General features: G+C 33.3%; 2 protein-coding genes and 2 non-coding genes across 5 annotated transcripts; all 4 read right to left on the bottom strand.

Moving 5' to 3' along the window:
• Positions 1 to 5,447: 5,447 nt before the first annotated feature.
• Positions 5,448 to 5,528, bottom strand: TRNAL-AAG (transfer RNA leucine (anticodon AAG)). The gene has a single exon. It is a non-coding gene; the product is annotated as a tRNA-Leu (tRNA).
• Positions 5,529 to 5,604: 76 nt separating this feature from the next.
• Positions 5,605 to 5,685, bottom strand: TRNAL-AAG (transfer RNA leucine (anticodon AAG)). The gene has a single exon. It is a non-coding gene; the product is annotated as a tRNA-Leu (tRNA).
• An 854-nt stretch (positions 5,686 to 6,539) lies between these two features.
• On the bottom strand, positions 6,540 to 10,504 carry LOC109819181 (plant/protein). 2 transcript variants are annotated; one of them, XM_020384813.3, is made up of 7 exons: positions 10,270 to 10,504; positions 10,129 to 10,169; positions 9,182 to 9,239; positions 8,535 to 8,628; positions 7,452 to 7,536; positions 7,313 to 7,378; positions 6,540 to 6,915 (listed from the first exon to the last, which is right to left on the bottom strand). In XM_020384813.3, exons 1-7 carry the CDS (start codon positions 10,358 to 10,360, stop codon positions 6,802 to 6,804), a joined length of 549 nt encoding a protein of 182 aa, XP_020240402.1. In that variant the 5' UTR covers positions 10,361 to 10,504; the 3' UTR covers positions 6,540 to 6,801. The 2 variants fall into 2 exon arrangements, with proteins under 2 accessions (XP_020240402.1, XP_082928445.1); XM_083072319.1 differs by lacking the exons at positions 6,540 to 6,915; positions 7,313 to 7,378; positions 7,452 to 7,536 and adding an exon at positions 7,555 to 8,352.
• A 145-nt stretch (positions 10,505 to 10,649) lies between these two features.
• TSO2 (Ferritin/ribonucleotide reductase-like family protein) lies at positions 10,650 to 11,833 on the bottom strand. The gene has a single exon (XM_020384804.3). The coding sequence runs from the start codon at positions 11,753 to 11,755 to the stop codon at positions 10,766 to 10,768; it is 990 nt and encodes a 329-aa protein (XP_020240393.2). The 5' UTR covers positions 11,756 to 11,833; the 3' UTR covers positions 10,650 to 10,765.
• Positions 11,834 to 18,816: the final 6,983 nt, after the last annotated feature.

Here is an 18,816-nt window from a genome sequence, read left to right as displayed (position 1 = left end):
TAAATTGACTAAAGTTTAGTTAGTTAGTGAATACTCAGCTGTATTATATATAGTGTTTTACATACTGTAAATACAACAATTTCATATAATACAAATTTAGTTACAAATCTGTTACTCTGTCTTTTCGTTTCTCTCTCTTTTCTCACATGGTATCAAGAGCTTGATGATCATCAATGGCTGAAGCGTCTTCGCTGCAACCTTCGTCTGCCCTAATTACGTTTGCGCACACGATTTCGTCGAAGTTAGATGAGACGAACTTCCTCATATGGCGTCAACAAGTCAAACCAGTCATCAAAGCTCATCGACTTCAACACTTTGTTGTTTGTCCAAAAATTCCACTCAGATTCTTGAATGAAACAGATCGAGATGCAGGAAAGCTCAATCCCGAATACATCGCCTGGGAGCAGCAAGATCAAATTCTCATGTTGTGGCTTCAATCTTCACTTTCTCCTACGATTCTGTCTCGCGTTTTAGGAAGCAATCACTCGTATCAAGTTTGGGACAAGATTCACGATTATTTTCATAAATAAACTCGAGCAAGAGCTCGACAGTCACGAACCGAACTCCGATCAACTTCTCTTGAAGAAAAACCTATGGAAGAATTTCTTCTTCGCATCAAAGCTCTTGTTGATGCGCTAGCATCTGTTGGAGAATCAGTTTCCTTACAAGAACATGTTGATGTAATTCTTGAAGGTCTCTCACAAGACTACAACTCTGTGATTTCTATTGTTGAAAGTAAATTTGAAACTCCTTCAATTGAAAAAGTTGAAGCTCTTTTGCTGGCACACGAGATGCGACTTCAAAAATACAAGAGACTTTTGTCAGAATCAGCGTCAATAAATTTAACACAGGCTCCAATAACAAACCCTAACTCTGGTTTGCAACTGAAAACTGAGTCTACAAATCAATCTAATCAGTTTTCACAAGATGATGATATGGAAATGAATGCTGGAAGAAACACCTATCGTGGCCGCGGAGGTCGACGTGGACGTCGTCGCGGTGGAAGGTTTTCAGGTGTTCAATGTCAAGTTTGTCATAAAATTGGTCACATTGTTGCATATTGTTATCATCGATTTGATCAAAACTATCAACCTTTGATGGCTTACAATTTTCAAGGAAGCTACTCTCAGAATCCTAGTTTTTAGAACTCTGGTTTTTCATTTAACAATCAGACCGGTGGATTTCAGAATCAGTTTAATCAGCAACAACATAACTCTATGGTTCCCAACTTCAACAATCAAGTGAAACGAAACATGAGACCTGCTACTTCTCAACAGCCTAGTGTTATGGTGACCAACACAAGCTCAACTAGCAATCCTACAAATTGGTTTCCTGATTCCGGTGCTTCGTTTCATGTGACAGGAGAACAACAGAATATTCAACAAATGAGTCCTTTTGAAGGACCAGATCAGATATTCATTGGCAACGGTCAAGGTTTGCCTATTCATTCTTCTGGTTCATCCTATTTTACCTCTCAAAATAATCCTAAAATGTCTCTAGCTCTACATAATCGTTTACATGTTCCTCATATTACAAAAAATCTTATTAGTGTTAGTAAGTTTGCTAAAGATAATTCTGTATATTTTGAATTTCATCCCACTTATTGCTTGGTTAAATCTCAGGTCACCAATGAAGTGTTGGTGCAAGGAAATGTGGGATCTGATGGTTTATACTGCTTTCCTAATCTTCAGCTTCAAGCTGCTCCAAGCAACTCCTCAGCATTCATAGTTTCTAATAATTCCAATACTGTAGTTTCTGATGTTGATGTATTGAATAATGTCAAGCCTAGCTCTCATACCTTATGGCATGCTAGATTAGGTCATCCAAACTTTCATGTTCAAAAGCTTGTTTCTCAACAATGTAATATTCTTGTTGTGAATAAAATTGATGGTTTCTTTTGTAATGCTTGTTGTATGGGCAAAGCACATCGTTTGCCTTCCAATTTGTCTGATTCAGTGTATAAAATCCCTTGGAATTAGTGTACAGTGACTTGTGGGGACCAGCCCCCATACAATCTTCGAATAATTACAAATATTACTTAAGCTTTGTTGATGCTTATTCACGTTTTACATGGATCTATCTACTACAAAACAAATCTGATACTCTCACTGTGTTCAAACAATTCAAAATGATGGTTGAGTTACAATTTAATACTTCTCTTAAAAGTCTTCAAATTCATTGGGGTGGTGAATTCAGACCTTTGTCTAAATACTTAAAAGACTTAGGTGTTAATCATAGAGTCATATGTCCTCACACTCATCATCAAAATGGAGTAATTGAAAGAAAGCATGGAAATATAGTAGAACTTGGCTTAACTCTTCTTAGTCATGCGTCTCTTCCTTTAAAATTTTGGGATTCAGCATTTTGTACTGCTGTTTATCTTATCAATAGATTACCAACTGCCTCACTCAAATATGTTGTTCCATATGTTGTTTTGTTTAAACAGCCTCCAGACTATACCTTTCTTAAAACCTTTGGATGTGCATGTTTTCCTCTTCTGAGACCATACAGTAAACACAAGTTAGATTTTAGATCTCATGAGTGTGTATTCTTAGGGTACTCTACTTCTCATAAAGGATATAAATGTCTTTCTCCTACAGGCAAAATTTTTATCTCCAAAGATGTTGTATTCAATGAGTATCATTTTCCTTATCATGAGTTGTTTCCCTCATCCATAACTCAATCATCACATACATTATCTAGCTCTCAAACTGAGGTATCCACTTCCATTCCAATCATTCAACCTCTGTTCTACACCTACCACTTTATCTACCAACTCAACTTCATCTCTGTCCAACACTGATCCACAGTCTACTTCTCCTGTCCAGTCACAGAATGTTCACCCTATGCAAACTAGATCTAAATCTGGCATTCACAAACCCAAATAGCCCTCTGTTCTTCTTGCTCAATCTGAACCAAAGAATGTTAAGCAAGCCTTAAAGGATCCTAAATGGCTTGAAGCCATGAAACAAGAATATTTTGCTCTTCTTAAAAATAATACGTGGACTCTTGTACAGTTACCTCCTAACAGAAATGCCATTGGCTGCAAGTGGGTTTTTAGAATTAAAGAAAATTCTGATGGGTCTATAAACAGATATAAAGCCAGATTAGTGGCTAAGGGCTTTCTTCAGCAACCAGGTTTTGATTTTAATGAGACTTTTTCACCAGTCATCAAACCTGTTACCATCAGATTGATCCTCACTCTAGCTATTTCAAATCATTGGGACATTCATCAATTAGATGTAAACAATGCCTTTTTAAATGGCTCACTAAATGAAACTGTTTATATGCAACAACCTCCTGGATTTGAAGTTCATGATTCTACTCTTGTTTGCAAATTAAACAAGGCACTATATGGTCTAAAACAGGCTTCACGTCAATGGTTTGAGAGACTACAATATACTTTACTACAGTTTGGATTTAAGGTCAGCAAGTGTGATCCTTCTCTATTTACCTATCACATGCAATCTAATATTGTATATCTTCTTGTATATGTTGATGACATCATAATTATAGGGAATTCTGTTCAGTTTACTCAGCAACTTATAAATTAGCTTAATTCCATTTTTTCCCTCAAACAACTTGGCATGCTGGACTACTTCTTGGGAATAGAAGTCAGACACTTACAGAATGGATCTGTTCTCCTCACACAAAGTAAATACATCAGAGATCTGCTTCAAAGAACTAATATGCTTGAAGCCAATGCTATTTCATCTCCTATGGTGTCATCCTGCAAGTTATCCAAACATGGTTCAGACACTCTAGCTGATTCTACATTCTACAGATCAGTTGTTGGAGCACTTCAATATGCAACCATAACCAGACCTGAGCTTAGTTTTGCTGTCAACAAAGTTTGTCAATTTATGGCTCATCCTCTTAAAAGTCATTGGAATGCAGTCAAGAGAATTTTAAGGTATCTTAAGGGTACAATGTTCTATGGTCTACATCTTCAACTAGCTCGTGTTCATCAACCATTTTCACTGTATGCATATTGTGATGTTGATTGAGCAGCTGACCCTGATGACAGAAGATCAACATCTGATGCAACTATTTTTCTTGGTCCCAATCTGATTTCGTGGTGGTCTCGGAAACAACCTGTCGTGGCTAGATCAAGTACAGAGGCTGAGTACAGAAGCTTAGCTCAAGCTACTTCTGAAGTTCTATGGATTCAAACTCTACTTCATGAATTAAGGGTTCCTTTTTCCACTCCTACAATTTACTGTGATAATCAAAGCATAGTGTCTCTTGCTCACAATCCGGTTCTACATTCAAGAACAAAGCATATGGAGATTAATCTTTTCTTTGTGAGAGAAAAAGTTCTTGCCAATCAACTCACTGTTCAACACATTCCTGCTTCAGATCAATGGGTTGATGCTCTCACCAAGTCTCTCTCTTCTACCAGATTTTTATTTTTGAGAGACAAACTTAAAGTCGTTGAGCTTCCTTTTGCTTCTCACCCAACTTAAGTTTGTGGGGGGTGTGTGAATGTATTGTAAAGAGCAGTTATCAAACTGACTCTGGGTTGCTAACTCTAGTTTACTAAACTGACTAAAGTTTAGTTAGTTAGTGAATACTCAGTTGTATTATATATAGTGTTCTACATACTGTAAATACAACAATTTCATATAATACAAATTCAGTTACAAATCTGTTACTTTGTCTTTTCGTTTCTCTCTCTTTTCTCACACATGTGATTTTTCCTGCGAATTTTTATGAAAAATTCGTAGGAAACGTTGTTCCTACAAATTTTTCTGTAAAATTTTATCTACAAATAATACCTTCGTGGATAATATATTTTTGCAAATTTTAAAATTTGCAAAAAATTTTCCTAAGAAATTCCTTGCGAATAAAATTTGCAGGAAAGTTTTCTGCAAAAAAAAAATATGCAGGAAAATTCACAAGAAAGTTTGCTACGAATTTTTTTACAAGAAATTCTGCAAGAATATTTTTTACGAAAAAAATTAAAGAAATTACTATAAATTCTATCAATAATTCTTCAACTTTCAAATGCTCACAATGAATTCATCCGAAACATTTGTTTCCATGCCTCCAGCATGTGATACATAATTTTTTAAATTCTAAGATTGTAGATTATAAGTTTAACACTTAACCATACAAATCAACTTGTAAGGTAAGTGTTACCCCAACTTATATACTCTTTAATTGTTTTATTTTCAATTGATGTGGGACTTGAAATTAAAATAGATGGGAAATTATAAGAAAACAATAAGATACATATGAAAACCAAAAGAAAGAATAAAGGAAGTATGTGAAAAAGAAAAAAATAGTAAATTGAAAGTTGGAGATGTAAAATTAAAAAATTAAAGAATAAAAATTATGAATATTTTAAGAATTTCTATTTTTTAAAAAATAAAGGAAGATTATATATCATGAACCAAATTAATATTTAAGTTTGGACATGAATCCTAGTCCAAAACAAAACAATTTGTTGAGAGTGGGATTTGAACCCACGCCCTTTCGGACCAGAACCTTAATCTGGCGCCTTAGACCAACTCGGCCATCTCAACTTCTATATTCGGAATGCGTAAAGAATAATATATAAACTATAGATAAGAAAAACAATAAGAAAATAAAATTGGTAAATGTTGAGAGTGGGATTTGAACCCACGCCCTTTCGGACCAGAACCTTAATCTGGCGCCTTAGACCAACTCGGCCATCTCAACATTTTTATGACAAAAATAATCATTTTATATTTATAAGTGTTAACTGCATATTCATAACAGTTCTTTATCCATAGGCCTCCCTGAAAATTTAGAATTAAAATGTGCAGTTGAGTTTACCACTTAGTTTGGTGAATAATTTAATGACCTTAAACATTAGAGTTGACGTACCTCATTTTAAATGCATACCGATAGATTTCAAGTTGGATTTTTCACTGTCTACTCTGCCTCAGTTTACCATCTTCAACCGTTATTCAGATTCCTCATTTCAAAAATTTGTTATTCTTTTGTGCAAAGAGCAAATGAGAGAACAACAAATCTTAATTATAGAGTCACAATCAGTATTAAAAAGTAAAAACCCTCCCTTATCCACACGAGACAGTACACATTCTACAGAAATTTTCAAATACGTGATGCAGATGTGGACATAACATTACCAATCTAACTATTAACATTTACTACTTCATAACTAATTGAATTCTTAACCTATCCACTACCTGCGGTTGACACCAACCAAAAAGATAAAAGTAGTTGTTCCTTGCATTTATTTGGGAAAAACAAGTTGCCAAAAGGACATTTCTTTTTAAGAATTTAGACCAGTGCTGCAGAGTTATTTGATACCAGGCAAATTTTTCTATCTTATTTTCTTTTTGATTAAGACTATTTTCAAACTTCATAAAACATTTCAATAAAAGTTATTTCAATTAAAAATATATAACTGCATTTCCAAGTTTTTAAAAATGAATATCTTTTGGGTTAGAATTTTATCCCATAATAAATAAAAGCATCTAAATACTTTTTCACAATGGCTTTCTTTCCCCGCTATTACCTCCATACTGCTTACCATAAACAAATGCTACCCTAATGGACCATGTGTATTATCTTTTCTTATGGATCATTCTGTGTCGTAACCGATTCCATAATCTATACAATTTTAAAATCATTACATAAAAATGTTAACCTTGCAGAGGCTACAAAATGAAGTGTCAGGCAGTAAACGAAGTAAATAGTAACAGAATGAGGAATTGGACGAAACAAAATAAATGTCACAAGATACCCATAAACCAAAATATCTGCTAAAATAATTTTAAGGGTCCATCATAGGGCCGGCTTTTGGTTCTAGCTCGGCGTATACAGAGGGGACACCTTCCTTGGAACGATCTCTTCGATTTGCTCGGATGACAAAATGGATGTCTCGCTTTCATAATCGCCATTTTCCATCTGCTGGTGTAACTGGCAGAAGAAAAGCCAAATGCATCTAATGAAATTCATTTTCTGCTACTTTTTAAGTACATAATTTTCAAAGCATTTTTATCATTCAGATGAATTAGCCGAACTACAGGGACGAAAGTAGTAGCATTAGAAGACTGCTTAGAAGTTTTCAAATGAAATACTAATCCTATTGACAATCATGCTTACATTCAAATAATATTTTAAGACCCACTAGCAGCAGTGCTTGTAAACTATTACGTTAGTATATAGGTGTTGCTGATGCTAACAAAATGTTGTAAAATAAAAGTAATTAAATCTCAGAGTTGGTCTTTCATTGACTACCCTACCACTGTTATGTTTTCTTGTTGGAACCAAAAGATGTGAAATGAATCCCCATGTACTTTGAAAGAGTATTTACCTTCTCAAGGATGGCAGATTGATCATCCAAGTGAAACTTGCGCATGTACTTCAGCATCTCTAGTTGCTGTGAAGTTTTACACTTCATATATTAGCAGTGTACACAAGTACCACGGAATTCATCCGAATTTAAATTTTACCTGTTCCTGTAATTGTTGTTGATACAGCATTTTTTCTGCAAATTCTTCTTCTCCAAGCTCTGCTTCATCACATGCCACCTCTTCTCTGCGAATTCATAGTATAAGGTCATTTTGCATTACATAACTGTTTATTAACCCTTCTACGGTTCACCACTTCACCTAAAAGTATTTTATGTTGTCTAAGGGCAGAAGAAGAGGCAAGCATTAAATCGGAAAATAGACTTTAGTAGCTATGATTTTAATGTTTTTAATTACAAGTTTTGAACATAAAATAAATTAATTCAATCACACGGATGTGTAAAAGACAATCATAACTAAGTACAGGCAATGACATGGTCAAAATCTTTCCACCTAGTGCATGTTTGTTTCTGTTTATTTTTTGAGGAAAAAAATTATTTCAAAAGCATTTCACACTAATTCCAAGCTATACCAAAGTGTATGGGCTCCAAGAATGCAATTGCCATATTCCATAATTCCTCAAACATGGTGGAAACATCAAGCTAGTCCATTTACTCTGTTAGTATTGGACCAAAAAAAGGCAGAATGGTACTATAATAACTATACAGTCTGTATTATTAAAATTTTGAAATATAATCACTAAAATTTTGTATCTGATATCAATGTGTGCCTGAGACAAGTTACAGCAGAAAATGGCATAGAACTCTTTTCTTCTTTTGTGAAGAAAATAGAGATATCCCAGACTATTTGGGAGGCCTAGACATTCCTGCCCAATTCCTTCACTAATAAACTTCCTGCCCTCCATTTCCATGTAACCCACTCTGCACAGTTTTTTCTTTCTCCATCATGTGATCCATGTCTCCTAGTAGTTACTCCCCTTGCAAGTCGTGCTAACTTGGGGAGCTGATTCCCTGAATCTCTGTAACATAGTCCTAGTGTACACCTTAATAGATGGGTTTCAAATTATCAATTATTCAGTTGTTGCAAAGTCAATACAACTAAAAGCTAAGAAAGACATAGGCACAGAATGGTCATTTTCTAAATTAATTGTTCTAACAATTGAATAGAAAATATTAACAGGTAAAAGTGAGTGAAAATTACATATAAAAGAAACTGTGAACTTACTTTGAAAGGAATTTATAAAACTGAATCACCAACTCTTGGTCATTCTCGTATACAGTACTGACTTTTCCCAGGCATGAGATACCAAATCTTGGGTCTGTTGTATAAATTATATTATATTAATAATAATCCTTCAAAATAAAATACAACCTTGAAGCTCCATCCAGGGCTAACCGACTAAGAATAAATTCCAACATCCAAGCTATAATCCCAACATAGTTTTGGCAAAAATAAACTCGTAAACTGTTCTGCATCAACATGTCTAGAATGTTCACATAGAAGTATCACCCATCGTATTATCTAGTGTCAACTAATTTTCATCTCATGAACCAAGACTAAGAAGCAAATCATATATGACCATCAAGCGTCCGACACAATTTAATCCATTGTTTGATTCTCTTTTATTGCTAAAGAGTAAATACCCAATAATGCTTTAGATGCCTTTTGTATCTATGGAAAATTAAACTTTCAATCAGGGATGCATTGTCAAACACATACATATCCAATAATGGCATCCATGACATTGCTGCAGCCTACAGCAGAGATGAGTCTGAAGAATAAGCGTAATAATGGCACAAGTTAATGATATGAAAAATGAGGCAACAATGCGAAGTACAAACAACTAATATGTCACAATAAAAGAAACATACCAACACCCATCTCCAAAAATATCTCTTCCTGTATTGCAGTGGTCACAGCAACAGCTTCCTGCTCATCAGTTGTTATGAATCTCAGGAAATGACAGTGAAATGCATTATATACCAACTTTAATCTCATAAATTAAAAGGGCAAAAGTATAATCTTACATCGACTAGTATGCACTTTGATTTTACATATCCAACATTTAAATAATTCTCTATATAAAATTAAAGCTCAACACATACATAAATGCTAATCAAAAAGGATATAAGGTGTACAACAATGTCTCGTGATTTTTGATGACTAAAAAAACTGGGTAACCACTGCACCAGACTCTCCACCTAGTGGATTCTGTGCAGGGATGTATATATTATATAACCTTACCCCAGCAAGCCTTCCAGAATTCAAACCTTCTAGCCTCATTTTTGCACCAAGACTCCCCTCTTTTCATGACTAATCATCAAATCATACCAAGAAGCACAGATAAAGGTTCTAATTATTTAGCTCAGTTGTCACGCTTTAATGAATTCAAACCAAAGGAAGAATTAACTACTGAAGAGACCAACAAGGAAACAAAGTCAAATTCTTTTTTTTGAACAAAATTTAGGTTTACTATATGCATTTGGCGTTGTTCTTCGATTAAAAAAAATCACTTCTATAACCAGCACAAAATTTAGGTTTAGTACACGATATATTCAAACTGTAATTTTAATTAGAAAAGTATTCAATTAACTACGTCCAAATTTTACCCAATTTCGTTTTCCCTCACAAGCCCATTAATGATTCTTAAAATCAGGAATGTTTCCAGTAACCAAATATCTAATACAATGAAATAGCAAAGTCACCTTACATCGAAGATAAACTGTGCAATTTCAAACATAATATAAAAATAAAAAATAAAAAAAAAATAAAAAAAAAGGAAAGTGAAAAGGGGACGAACGACACCATAGAAACTCACCTGCTTGTCCCGAACAGCCTCTGCAATCCTTTTCTTCACATCTGCAGATGACAAAATTCACTAAGTGCAAAATTCTAAGAAACTCGTAAAATAAAATCAATCAAATAGAATAACAAATATGCAAATCGATAATATAAGTACCAGGTTGAGAAGTCAGAAAAATAAAACGATCAAAAAGATGGGAAAGTTGCTCTCTGGTTAACATCCCAGTACTCTGCGTGCCAGATGCCATGAGCGCAGCTCACAAACCCAACAAAAGAAACAAACACGACCCACACTGTAACTTGGATGAAACAATTGATAATCCGTTTTATTTTATATTTTTCCTTAAATAATTACTTCGGGCACAAATTTTTCACACAGTTCACCTTCAAAATCACAATAAGATTCCGTAAATAATTACCATTCACTTTACACAAAAAATAAAAGGAATTTATGCAAAATCTAAATAATAGTATATTTTTTCTTTTAATCTGAACCCAACTTACTTACAAGAATAACAAGAAGAAAAGGAACCCAAATAAACTGAAACTATACTTTATCATTCCTCAAGAAAAAAAAATTCACAGCAAATAAAATAACATAAACCCACAACAGTAAAAGACCCACTAACAAATCTAATTAAAAACAGTAAAAATTAAAAATCTTCATCCATCTTGAACACGTGGATCCCATCATCCCCATTTAAGTTAGACATGACCGAAGCCTTCTGATACTCCCCCACGCGCTTCTCAAAGAAATTGGTCTTCCCCTGCAACGAAATCAGCTCCATCCAATCAAAAGGGTTCTGAACATTGTACACCTTCCCGCAGCCAAGCGCAACCAACAAACGATCCGCCACAAACTCAATGTACTGACTCATCAACTCCCCATTCATCCCCAGCAACGCGCACGGAAGCGCGTCGCACACAAACTCCCTCTCGATATCCACAGCGTCCCTCACGATCTCCTTCACGCGCTCCTCGCTGAGCTTCTTCCTCAGCAGAGAGTACAAGAGGCAGGCGAAGTCGCAGTGAAGCCCCTCGTCGCGGGAAATGAGTTCGTTGGAGAAAGTGAGGCCAGGCATCAAGCCGCGCTTCTTGAGCCAGAAAATGGAGCAGAAGCTTCCAGAGAAGAAGATTCCCTCGACGCAGGCGAAGGCGACGATGCGCTCAGCGAAGGAGTCGGAGGAGTCGATCCAGCGCAGGGCCCATTGGGCCTTCTTGGCAACGCAGGGGATGGTTTCGATGGCGTGGAAGAGGTGGTGCTTCTCGTCGGAGCTCTTGATGTAGGTTTCGAGGAGGAGGCTGTACATCTCGGAGTGGATGTTCTCGATGGCGATTTGGAAGCCGTAGAAGGCGCGAGCCTCGGCGACTTGGATCTCCTTCATGAAGCGGCCGGCGAGATTCTCGAGGACGATGCCGTCGGAGGCGGCAAAGAAGGCGAGGACGTGGGTGACGAAGTGGCGTTCGCCGTCGGTGAGGGAGTCCCAGTGGCGGAGGTCCTGCGAGAGGTCGACCTCCTCCGCCGTCCAGAAAGAGGCTTCGGCTTTCTTGTACATTTCCCAGATTTGGGGGTACTGGATTGGGAACATGCAGAAGCGGTCGGGGTTGGGAGCGAGGAGAGGCTCTTCGGGGATTGAAGGCATTGTGAATGGAGAGAGTGGAGAAAGTGAGTTTGGGGTTTTGGTTGGGGTTTGATTTGAGTTTGAGCGAAGGGAGGGAGGAGTGAGGGGTTTATATAGGAGAAGAAGGGTGGGGGGGGGGAAGAAAATTGGAGCGCGGGATTTGAAAAATTTTGGGAAGCTTGCGGGAGAAGATGGGGAGGGGTAGTTTGGGGATTTTAAGGGTTCTGTGTTGGAGAAGTTTTGTTTAGAGATGAGACTGAGAGTGTGCGTTGCGGCGCGGAGGGAGAGCGGGATATTGTTTTGGTGGGAAATTTGAGTTGCCACCATTTTGGGGGTCAATGACACGTGTCATTTCATGAAAAAATATATAATTCCCGCCTAAATTTACTCTCTCTCTCTTTTTTTCTGATTTTCTGATTTTATTTTTAAATTTTTATTATTTTGCACTAAAGAGTTATATACAGATAAATATTATATAAAAAATTGTAGATAATTATTTAAAAAAAATATAAAAAATTGAGGGAGGATAAAACAGTTATATATCTCAATATCTTTCTTATAATAAATATAAATTTTGTCTCTAATAATTAAAGACAAATAAATATTAAATATTTATAGGTAATTATTAAAAAATATAAAAATAAATAAATAAATTTACATTCAAGATATAATAATTCACTTAAAAAAATAAAAATTAAAAATAATTATATATACCAATATCTCCTTTATAATATAGGTATTGATATTTATTTTGCCTCTCCTCTTCAATTGCCGTCTACTTTTTCCGTTCTTGTTTGTTGGCATAATTATTATCTTCTTTTCATATTTGAATAAAACATCATAAAATTTTAATTTCCGATAAAATAATATCTGAAGATTTTGATTTTTTACGTTTCAATCTCTTATTTCTTTATTTCTTTCAAAAATATTTTCTCACTTACTTTCACCATTTTTGTTTTTCGAAAAATCTTATTATAAGACAAATCTTTATTATTATAAAAAAAAATCTGAATGTTTTTATAATCATTATTAGCATTACTTTATACTTTATATTTTTATAAATTATTCAAAATACAGGAAAAAAAACTTATCTCTTAAAAAAATAAAACAATATCATAAATGTTAAATAATTAGATATATTTAAATAAATATAAATAAATAAAATACTTTAAATTCTATAAAAAAAATATGTCATAAGATAAAAAGTTTAAAAAATTTAGAAGATATATTTATTCTCATATATTCTTATATTAAGATAATTATTTTTCTATTCCAGATAATTTGATATTTAATATTATTATTTTAAATAATCTTGATTTCAATTGTAATTATTGTAAAAGTTAAATGAGTTTTATACACTATTGATAAAAATAATAAAGAAAAATTTTATATGATTTAAATTTTACACATGTTGCTTAAGCTTTACGTGTTAAAAATATTAAATTTGTAAAAAATAACTTTTTTTCTTCTGAAAAATAAGATGCCTTTTTAAGCTAAAATTTAAAATTTATAATTATTTTTCAACAATCATTTTTTTATGCTGCAATTTTAAAATATATATATTTGTTCATGTAACAGTTTTAAAATTTTCATTTTTAATAATGCTTGAATTTTTATATTTTATTTATTGTGTTTAAATTAATTATTACTAAAAATTAAGTTTATTTATTCAAATTTAATAAATATTATATATAACTTTTTTAATTATAAAATGGAGTTAGTTGAATTTTTTAATTCATATTCCTAAATAGGATGAGATAGAGTGGGACATCAACATTTTGTCACTCTAATTTCTAATATCATAAATGTTAAATAATTTTATATTTAAACAAATATAAAATAAATAAAAATAGTATTACTACAAAATTAATATAATAATATTCTAACTTCTAATAAAATAATTTATAAGATAAAAAAGTTTAAAAGATCTAGAAGACAAGGATATATTTATACCCATATATTATAATGTTAAGATATTTTTTTCTATTTCTAATAATTTGATATTTAATGTTATTTTAATATTAATTAATTTATTATCATATATTATTATGTTTAGGATCTTAATAATTATTATTATAATAATAATTCTAATACATAGATTTATTATAATATTATTATTTCAAATATTCTTACTATTATATAATGATTTAAATCATAATTATTGTAAAAGTCAAATGAGCTTTATATGCCTTGTGAGTTATTTTTGGAAGTGTTTATGTCGATAATTAAGGAAGGCACGAGAGTATAAAGCTAAGCATGGATTACTGCTAGGTAGGCTAGTGAGCATGATAAGTACTTCTTGTTAAGGTAGGATGAACTAGTTGATTAAAATAGATGGTTTTAAAAGTATAAGTTGGAAGTTTTGATCGATGCAAAGATCTTAGATACCTTTTGGCAAGAAAAAATCATCAACCATGATACAAGTGAGAATGTTGGAGTTTATTAAGAATTATAATTTTAAACCTTGAGTAATAAAATCTTAACATAAGTACCTTACTGTTAGAGAGTTGGAACCTTCAAAATAAGTTTAGAGACCTTAGTTGATATATGAGTAACCTTTAGAGCATCCTAATTTGAAAGTGTTGAAGAAGACCAAAAGTTTGATAGATGAGATGTTAGTAAAGGTAAGAAGGTTGAATCCCTATCATTAGTTTCAATTTAAAGTTGCATTAAGGTATAAGAATAGTATTGTGATGGTATATAAATGACATTCTAAGAATTTGAGATAATCATAGTGTGCAGTAGAAATGTGGAATGCCTTGAACTAGTTAGAACTTAGAGAGAATCTTGTATAGGTGGTGCAACAAACTGTTAAAAACGTAGACCAAAAAAAAGGATGAGACACTATGAAAAGAAAGAGTGTATCATTTGAAGAAGAAAGAATTTGACTCTGGTTAAAAAAAAACAATGCATTATTGAGAAAAAAAAACATTATTGAACTATAATTGGTTAACATATGAGGTACAAACTTACTTCATGTTTTATTGATTCATCCTATACTTGAGAAGAAGAAAAAAGTCAATGAAGTAGCCTATTATGTAACCTTGTTTCTTTCTCTACCAAATATCCTTGTTGTTACTCCAAGTCACCCTACTAAAAAAGTATGTTTGTGCATCTTCCTATATCCATTTTTTTCTTACGAGTAAAATATTAGAGATGAAATTTCTTGAAGACGAAGAATTGTAACACCCAAAATTTTCTAATATTATGATGGAACTACTTGGAGAAGATTGATGTTCTTCAAGTTGAACCATGCTAAGTCCCTTCTTCTCTTGAGGTTCTTCACGTCAATGGAAGATTTGGATGAGTTCAAGCTTCAAAAGCTTGAAGATGCTTCCTAAGGTGGTTTGGTTTCTCTTGAAGGAGAGAAACTTGAGGAACCAAGCATAAAGGAGAAGTTCCTTTGTGAAGCTTCTAGGAGAAGGAGATTCTCCACGAAATTAGACTCTTGAAATGAGAGAGAATTTCTGAATTCTAAGTCTCATAAATGTTAAAAGTGATTACAATAGTAGAAATTACAAATATGTAGAGGTAGGTAGCTTAAGGAGCAAGCTAACCTTAACCATGGTTCACTAGGAACCATGGTAAGGCTAGTTGACCTTCTAGGTGAGTTTAGAAACTTGTGGAGCAAGCTTCTCACTTAGCTTGCTTAGGAAGCAAGCTAAGGAGAAGCTTGTAGCATAAGCTTCTCAACTCCTTGAGAATTAGAGAAGCAATTCAGCCAAAGAGGAAGCTAGGCAAGGTGGGCGGCTAACTCAAGTTTTGCTCACTTTGATTATTTCAAAATGTTTGATTTGGTTTAGTTAGGTTCATCCAATGATGATGAAACCTAGCTAAATCAAATCTATGAAAAATTAGGAGCAAAATGAGTTCAATATGTAAAACTTTGCCTAGACCCAATTTTGGTCCAATTACTAGTCACACCCTCAAGCATTGTTAAATGTCACCCCTCTTTTTCTACTAAAAAAATAGAAAATGAGTGTGTCAACAAAGGAGGTTAAATGGAGTCAAAATATCCAAGTAACCCACCTTAGAATCAATATACAATGACTAATAAAAGAAACTAAAGTGCCTCATAAATACAAAGACAAAAATAAGTCTATACAAGAGAACTATGTACAAGATATTTACAACTAGAACTATGCCTTCTCTTCATGATAGAGTGGTCCAAATTGAAGAGTACCTTGGGCTTGGAAAGCCCACTGGTCTTCAAGGTGGTCATAGCTCTAGTGATTGGGTCCTTGGCCCATGGTCCATCATCTCATTCCTCTTAGTTCCTTTAATGTATCACCTCTTGGATTCCTTGGCCTTGGCCATAGTCTATCATATTAGAGATGAAATATTTTAGTTTCTAACTATGTGTTAAATTAATGTAAATAAAATTACAATTATACCCCAAACTGACAAACTTTTTATGCAAGAAATTTTTTCTCAATGTATCCAAATTTAAGTAATAAAAGATTCATCGACTCAATTACATACTCACCTTTCTAACGTAAAGATTTTATTAAATGGTGGAAGAAAGAGGTTAAAGTATGAGAAAGATGGGGTAAAAAGAAAAAAGTAGGGTTAGCAAAAAAGGATAATGATGACAAAGGAAGGAGACATATCTGTAATGAATTTGAGAAAAAAAATCTAAACCATTACTTAAAAAAAAGATCTAACAAATTAAAAATGCTCTCAAAAAGTTGAAAAGTCATGTTGAATAGACAATTGCAATTATTATCAATTTATGATTTCAGTGGACCAACGCTACTCTATTTGTATACTTTTTGAACATGTAACATCATTTTTACTTTCTAATAATTAATCCATATGATTGTAGCCTCAGATATATAATAAAAAATCAAGCTTTACAATTTTTGTTTAATATTAGTAGGAATATTAAACAAATTGAATCTCAATGCCAACTTCCATCCACTAAGACATCCTTTAAACGCAACCATGAGTCACTAATGTGAACATAGTCAAGATGTTCACATATTGGTCCCTCATCAATCCAATGAGAAAAGAATAAAGAAATGTAACATTTGTCTACACTATTTAAAAGCATGTTTGAGATGGTCAAAGGCTTTCATTATAGATATCCACATGAATAAATCTCCTTATTTCACATTGGTATGTAGCAAATTGCCCCTCAAACAATATTTGTTTACTAAAATTTGAACTCATAGTCTCTATGGTTCATGAAAAATTGACCATATATGTTTTCCCAAAAGTGTCAAATTTGATTGTTACACTTCAACATAATTGGTAACTCCCAATCCACCTTAGTAAAAGCAAAGCACTAGGAACTAATTATGTTATCTAGTGTAGTCCAAAGAAACGATTTTTTGTATCATTATATGAGTGTTGTGGTTATCCCATAACCAATTGATGTTTGAGGATGTTATTGAATCTAAGACATTGCTAGTGTTAAAAACTATAACTTGGGGTAGTCGTGCAGGCACACATTGTAGTTTATGAATTAGGAGCCATCCCAACAACCATGGATATCCCTGAATGTTGATGGAAGTGCTCTAGGTAATTCCAAGGTGGTTGGGCTCGGTGGTTTGGTGCGAGATTACTCAAGAAAACTCCTTTAGAGATTCTTTGGAAATCTAGGTGTAAGCATTGACTTCAATACGAAGGTGATATCTCCCTTGAAGGTGACGGAATCTACCAAAAGCTGCACTTAGAAGAATTTGAGGAATAAAGAAGAGGAATTGATTTGCTTAATAAGGCCCATGGAGATATCATCTAATATTATTTTCTAAATCTTGATGAAGACTTTAGCCCAATTTGAAGATATGATGACAAGTTCAAGAAGAAGTATTGATGGGTTGGAGTTTAATTAGTTTTTGGGCTAAATAGGTGTTTAAGCCCATTTTGTTAATTATTAATGTAATTTTCATATTTCTTTATATTCAAATAATTCATATGTCTTTTTATATTACTTAGGTCAGTTTTTAATGCTTTTAGGCTTCATATGTCATAATGATAGACAATGGGATAATGGGGAGTTAATTCTAGTAGAAATTAAGTGTTAGTGGGAATTTATGTCTTGTTGCCCATCTAAGCTTATAAATAGGAACCTTTTTGCTAAGATTTGAAAGAGAATGAATTATTCAGAATTTAGATATTATTTCCAATTGAAAGGATTTTCTCTCTCTAGGCTTTTGGGAACTTCTTTTGATTCATATCCTTGAATTTCCTAATTCAAAGTGGTGAATCGTCCTTAACTTATTAATCTTTAGGGATTGTAGCATTGTTCTTCCATTTCTTACCTCAATCCATTTTTTTAAATTTCTTTATTTTCTTATAAAATATCCAAAGAAATTCATGTTGAGATGCTGAAATTTTGATCCTATGGGGTTCATATCAAAAGGGGTTGGAGTTGTGTTGGGAACATGCTCATTTGAAGTGTCAAGCAGATTATTAGTATATTGTGTAGTCGGTTACTTGGTTAAAGGTTATCCCAATGTTCATCATAAATATGCTACTTATATTGAGCATATAAAGGAAATGATGAACATGGATTGGAATTGTGGAATTGTTCATATCATTTAGGAAGGCAATGCATGCACATATTGTCTTATGAAAAGGGGTGCAACTTTAAGTGAAAAATTTGTTTTAGTTGAGGATGTTAAATTATTTAATATAATATTGACTTATGTATTTAAAGAATGGGTTTTAATGAAAAGATGTCTAATGTGATGGTTGTTGTATTAAGAGTCATTGGAGATTATTTTAAAGGTATTAAAATTAATCTCCTCCCTCCTCACTTCATTAAGGGTAATTTTGGCAATAAAGAAAAATAATTGAAAAAGGAAGTTATGGAAGTTAAAAGGTGGTTTTACAAAAGGAAAACCTCTCTCTCTTTCATGACTATGAATTGTTGTTGTTCTCATAAGAGGTTTTTATGCGCAATTAGAGGATTGTCAAGAATCAAACAAAAGAGGTTTCCGCACTATCATAGAAACCAAGTAAAAAAAGTAAAAGAAGGGAGAAAATCTTATTAATTTTTGAATTGCATTATGAATTTGGGTATGTCTTCTAAATTTCTCATAGAAATTACAGAGTTTAAAAATAGTGAGAAATAT

The sequence above is a fragment of the Cajanus cajan genome, chromosome 4 (genome assembly GCF_000230855.2).
Source record: "Cajanus cajan strain Asha chromosome 4, NIPB_CcT2T_4, whole genome shotgun sequence".
Lineage (NCBI taxonomy): Eukaryota > Viridiplantae > Streptophyta > Magnoliopsida > Fabales > Fabaceae > Cajanus > Cajanus cajan.
Note: the sequence above shows the minus strand (reverse complement) of the source record. Positions and strands in the feature narration are given on the sequence as shown.

Bases quoted from the DNA above. Each gene is read 5' to 3' on its own strand.
- TSO2 (XM_020384804.3), bottom strand. From the start codon at position 11,755: ATGCCTTCAATCCCCGAAGAGCCTCTCCTCGCTCCCAACCCCGACCGC.
- LOC109819181 (XM_020384813.3), bottom strand. From the start codon at position 10,360: ATGGCATCTGGCACGCAGAGTACTGGGATGTTAACCAGAGAGCAACTT. The intron at 8,629-9,181 runs GTATGTTTCTTT...TTTATACAACAG, and splicing joins ATTTTTGGAGATGGGTGTTG to ACCCAAGATTTGGTATCTCA. The intron at 6,916-7,312 runs GTAAATACTCTT...TTCTTCTGCCAG, and splicing joins AATCTGCCATCCTTGAGAAG to TTACACCAGCAGATGGAAAA.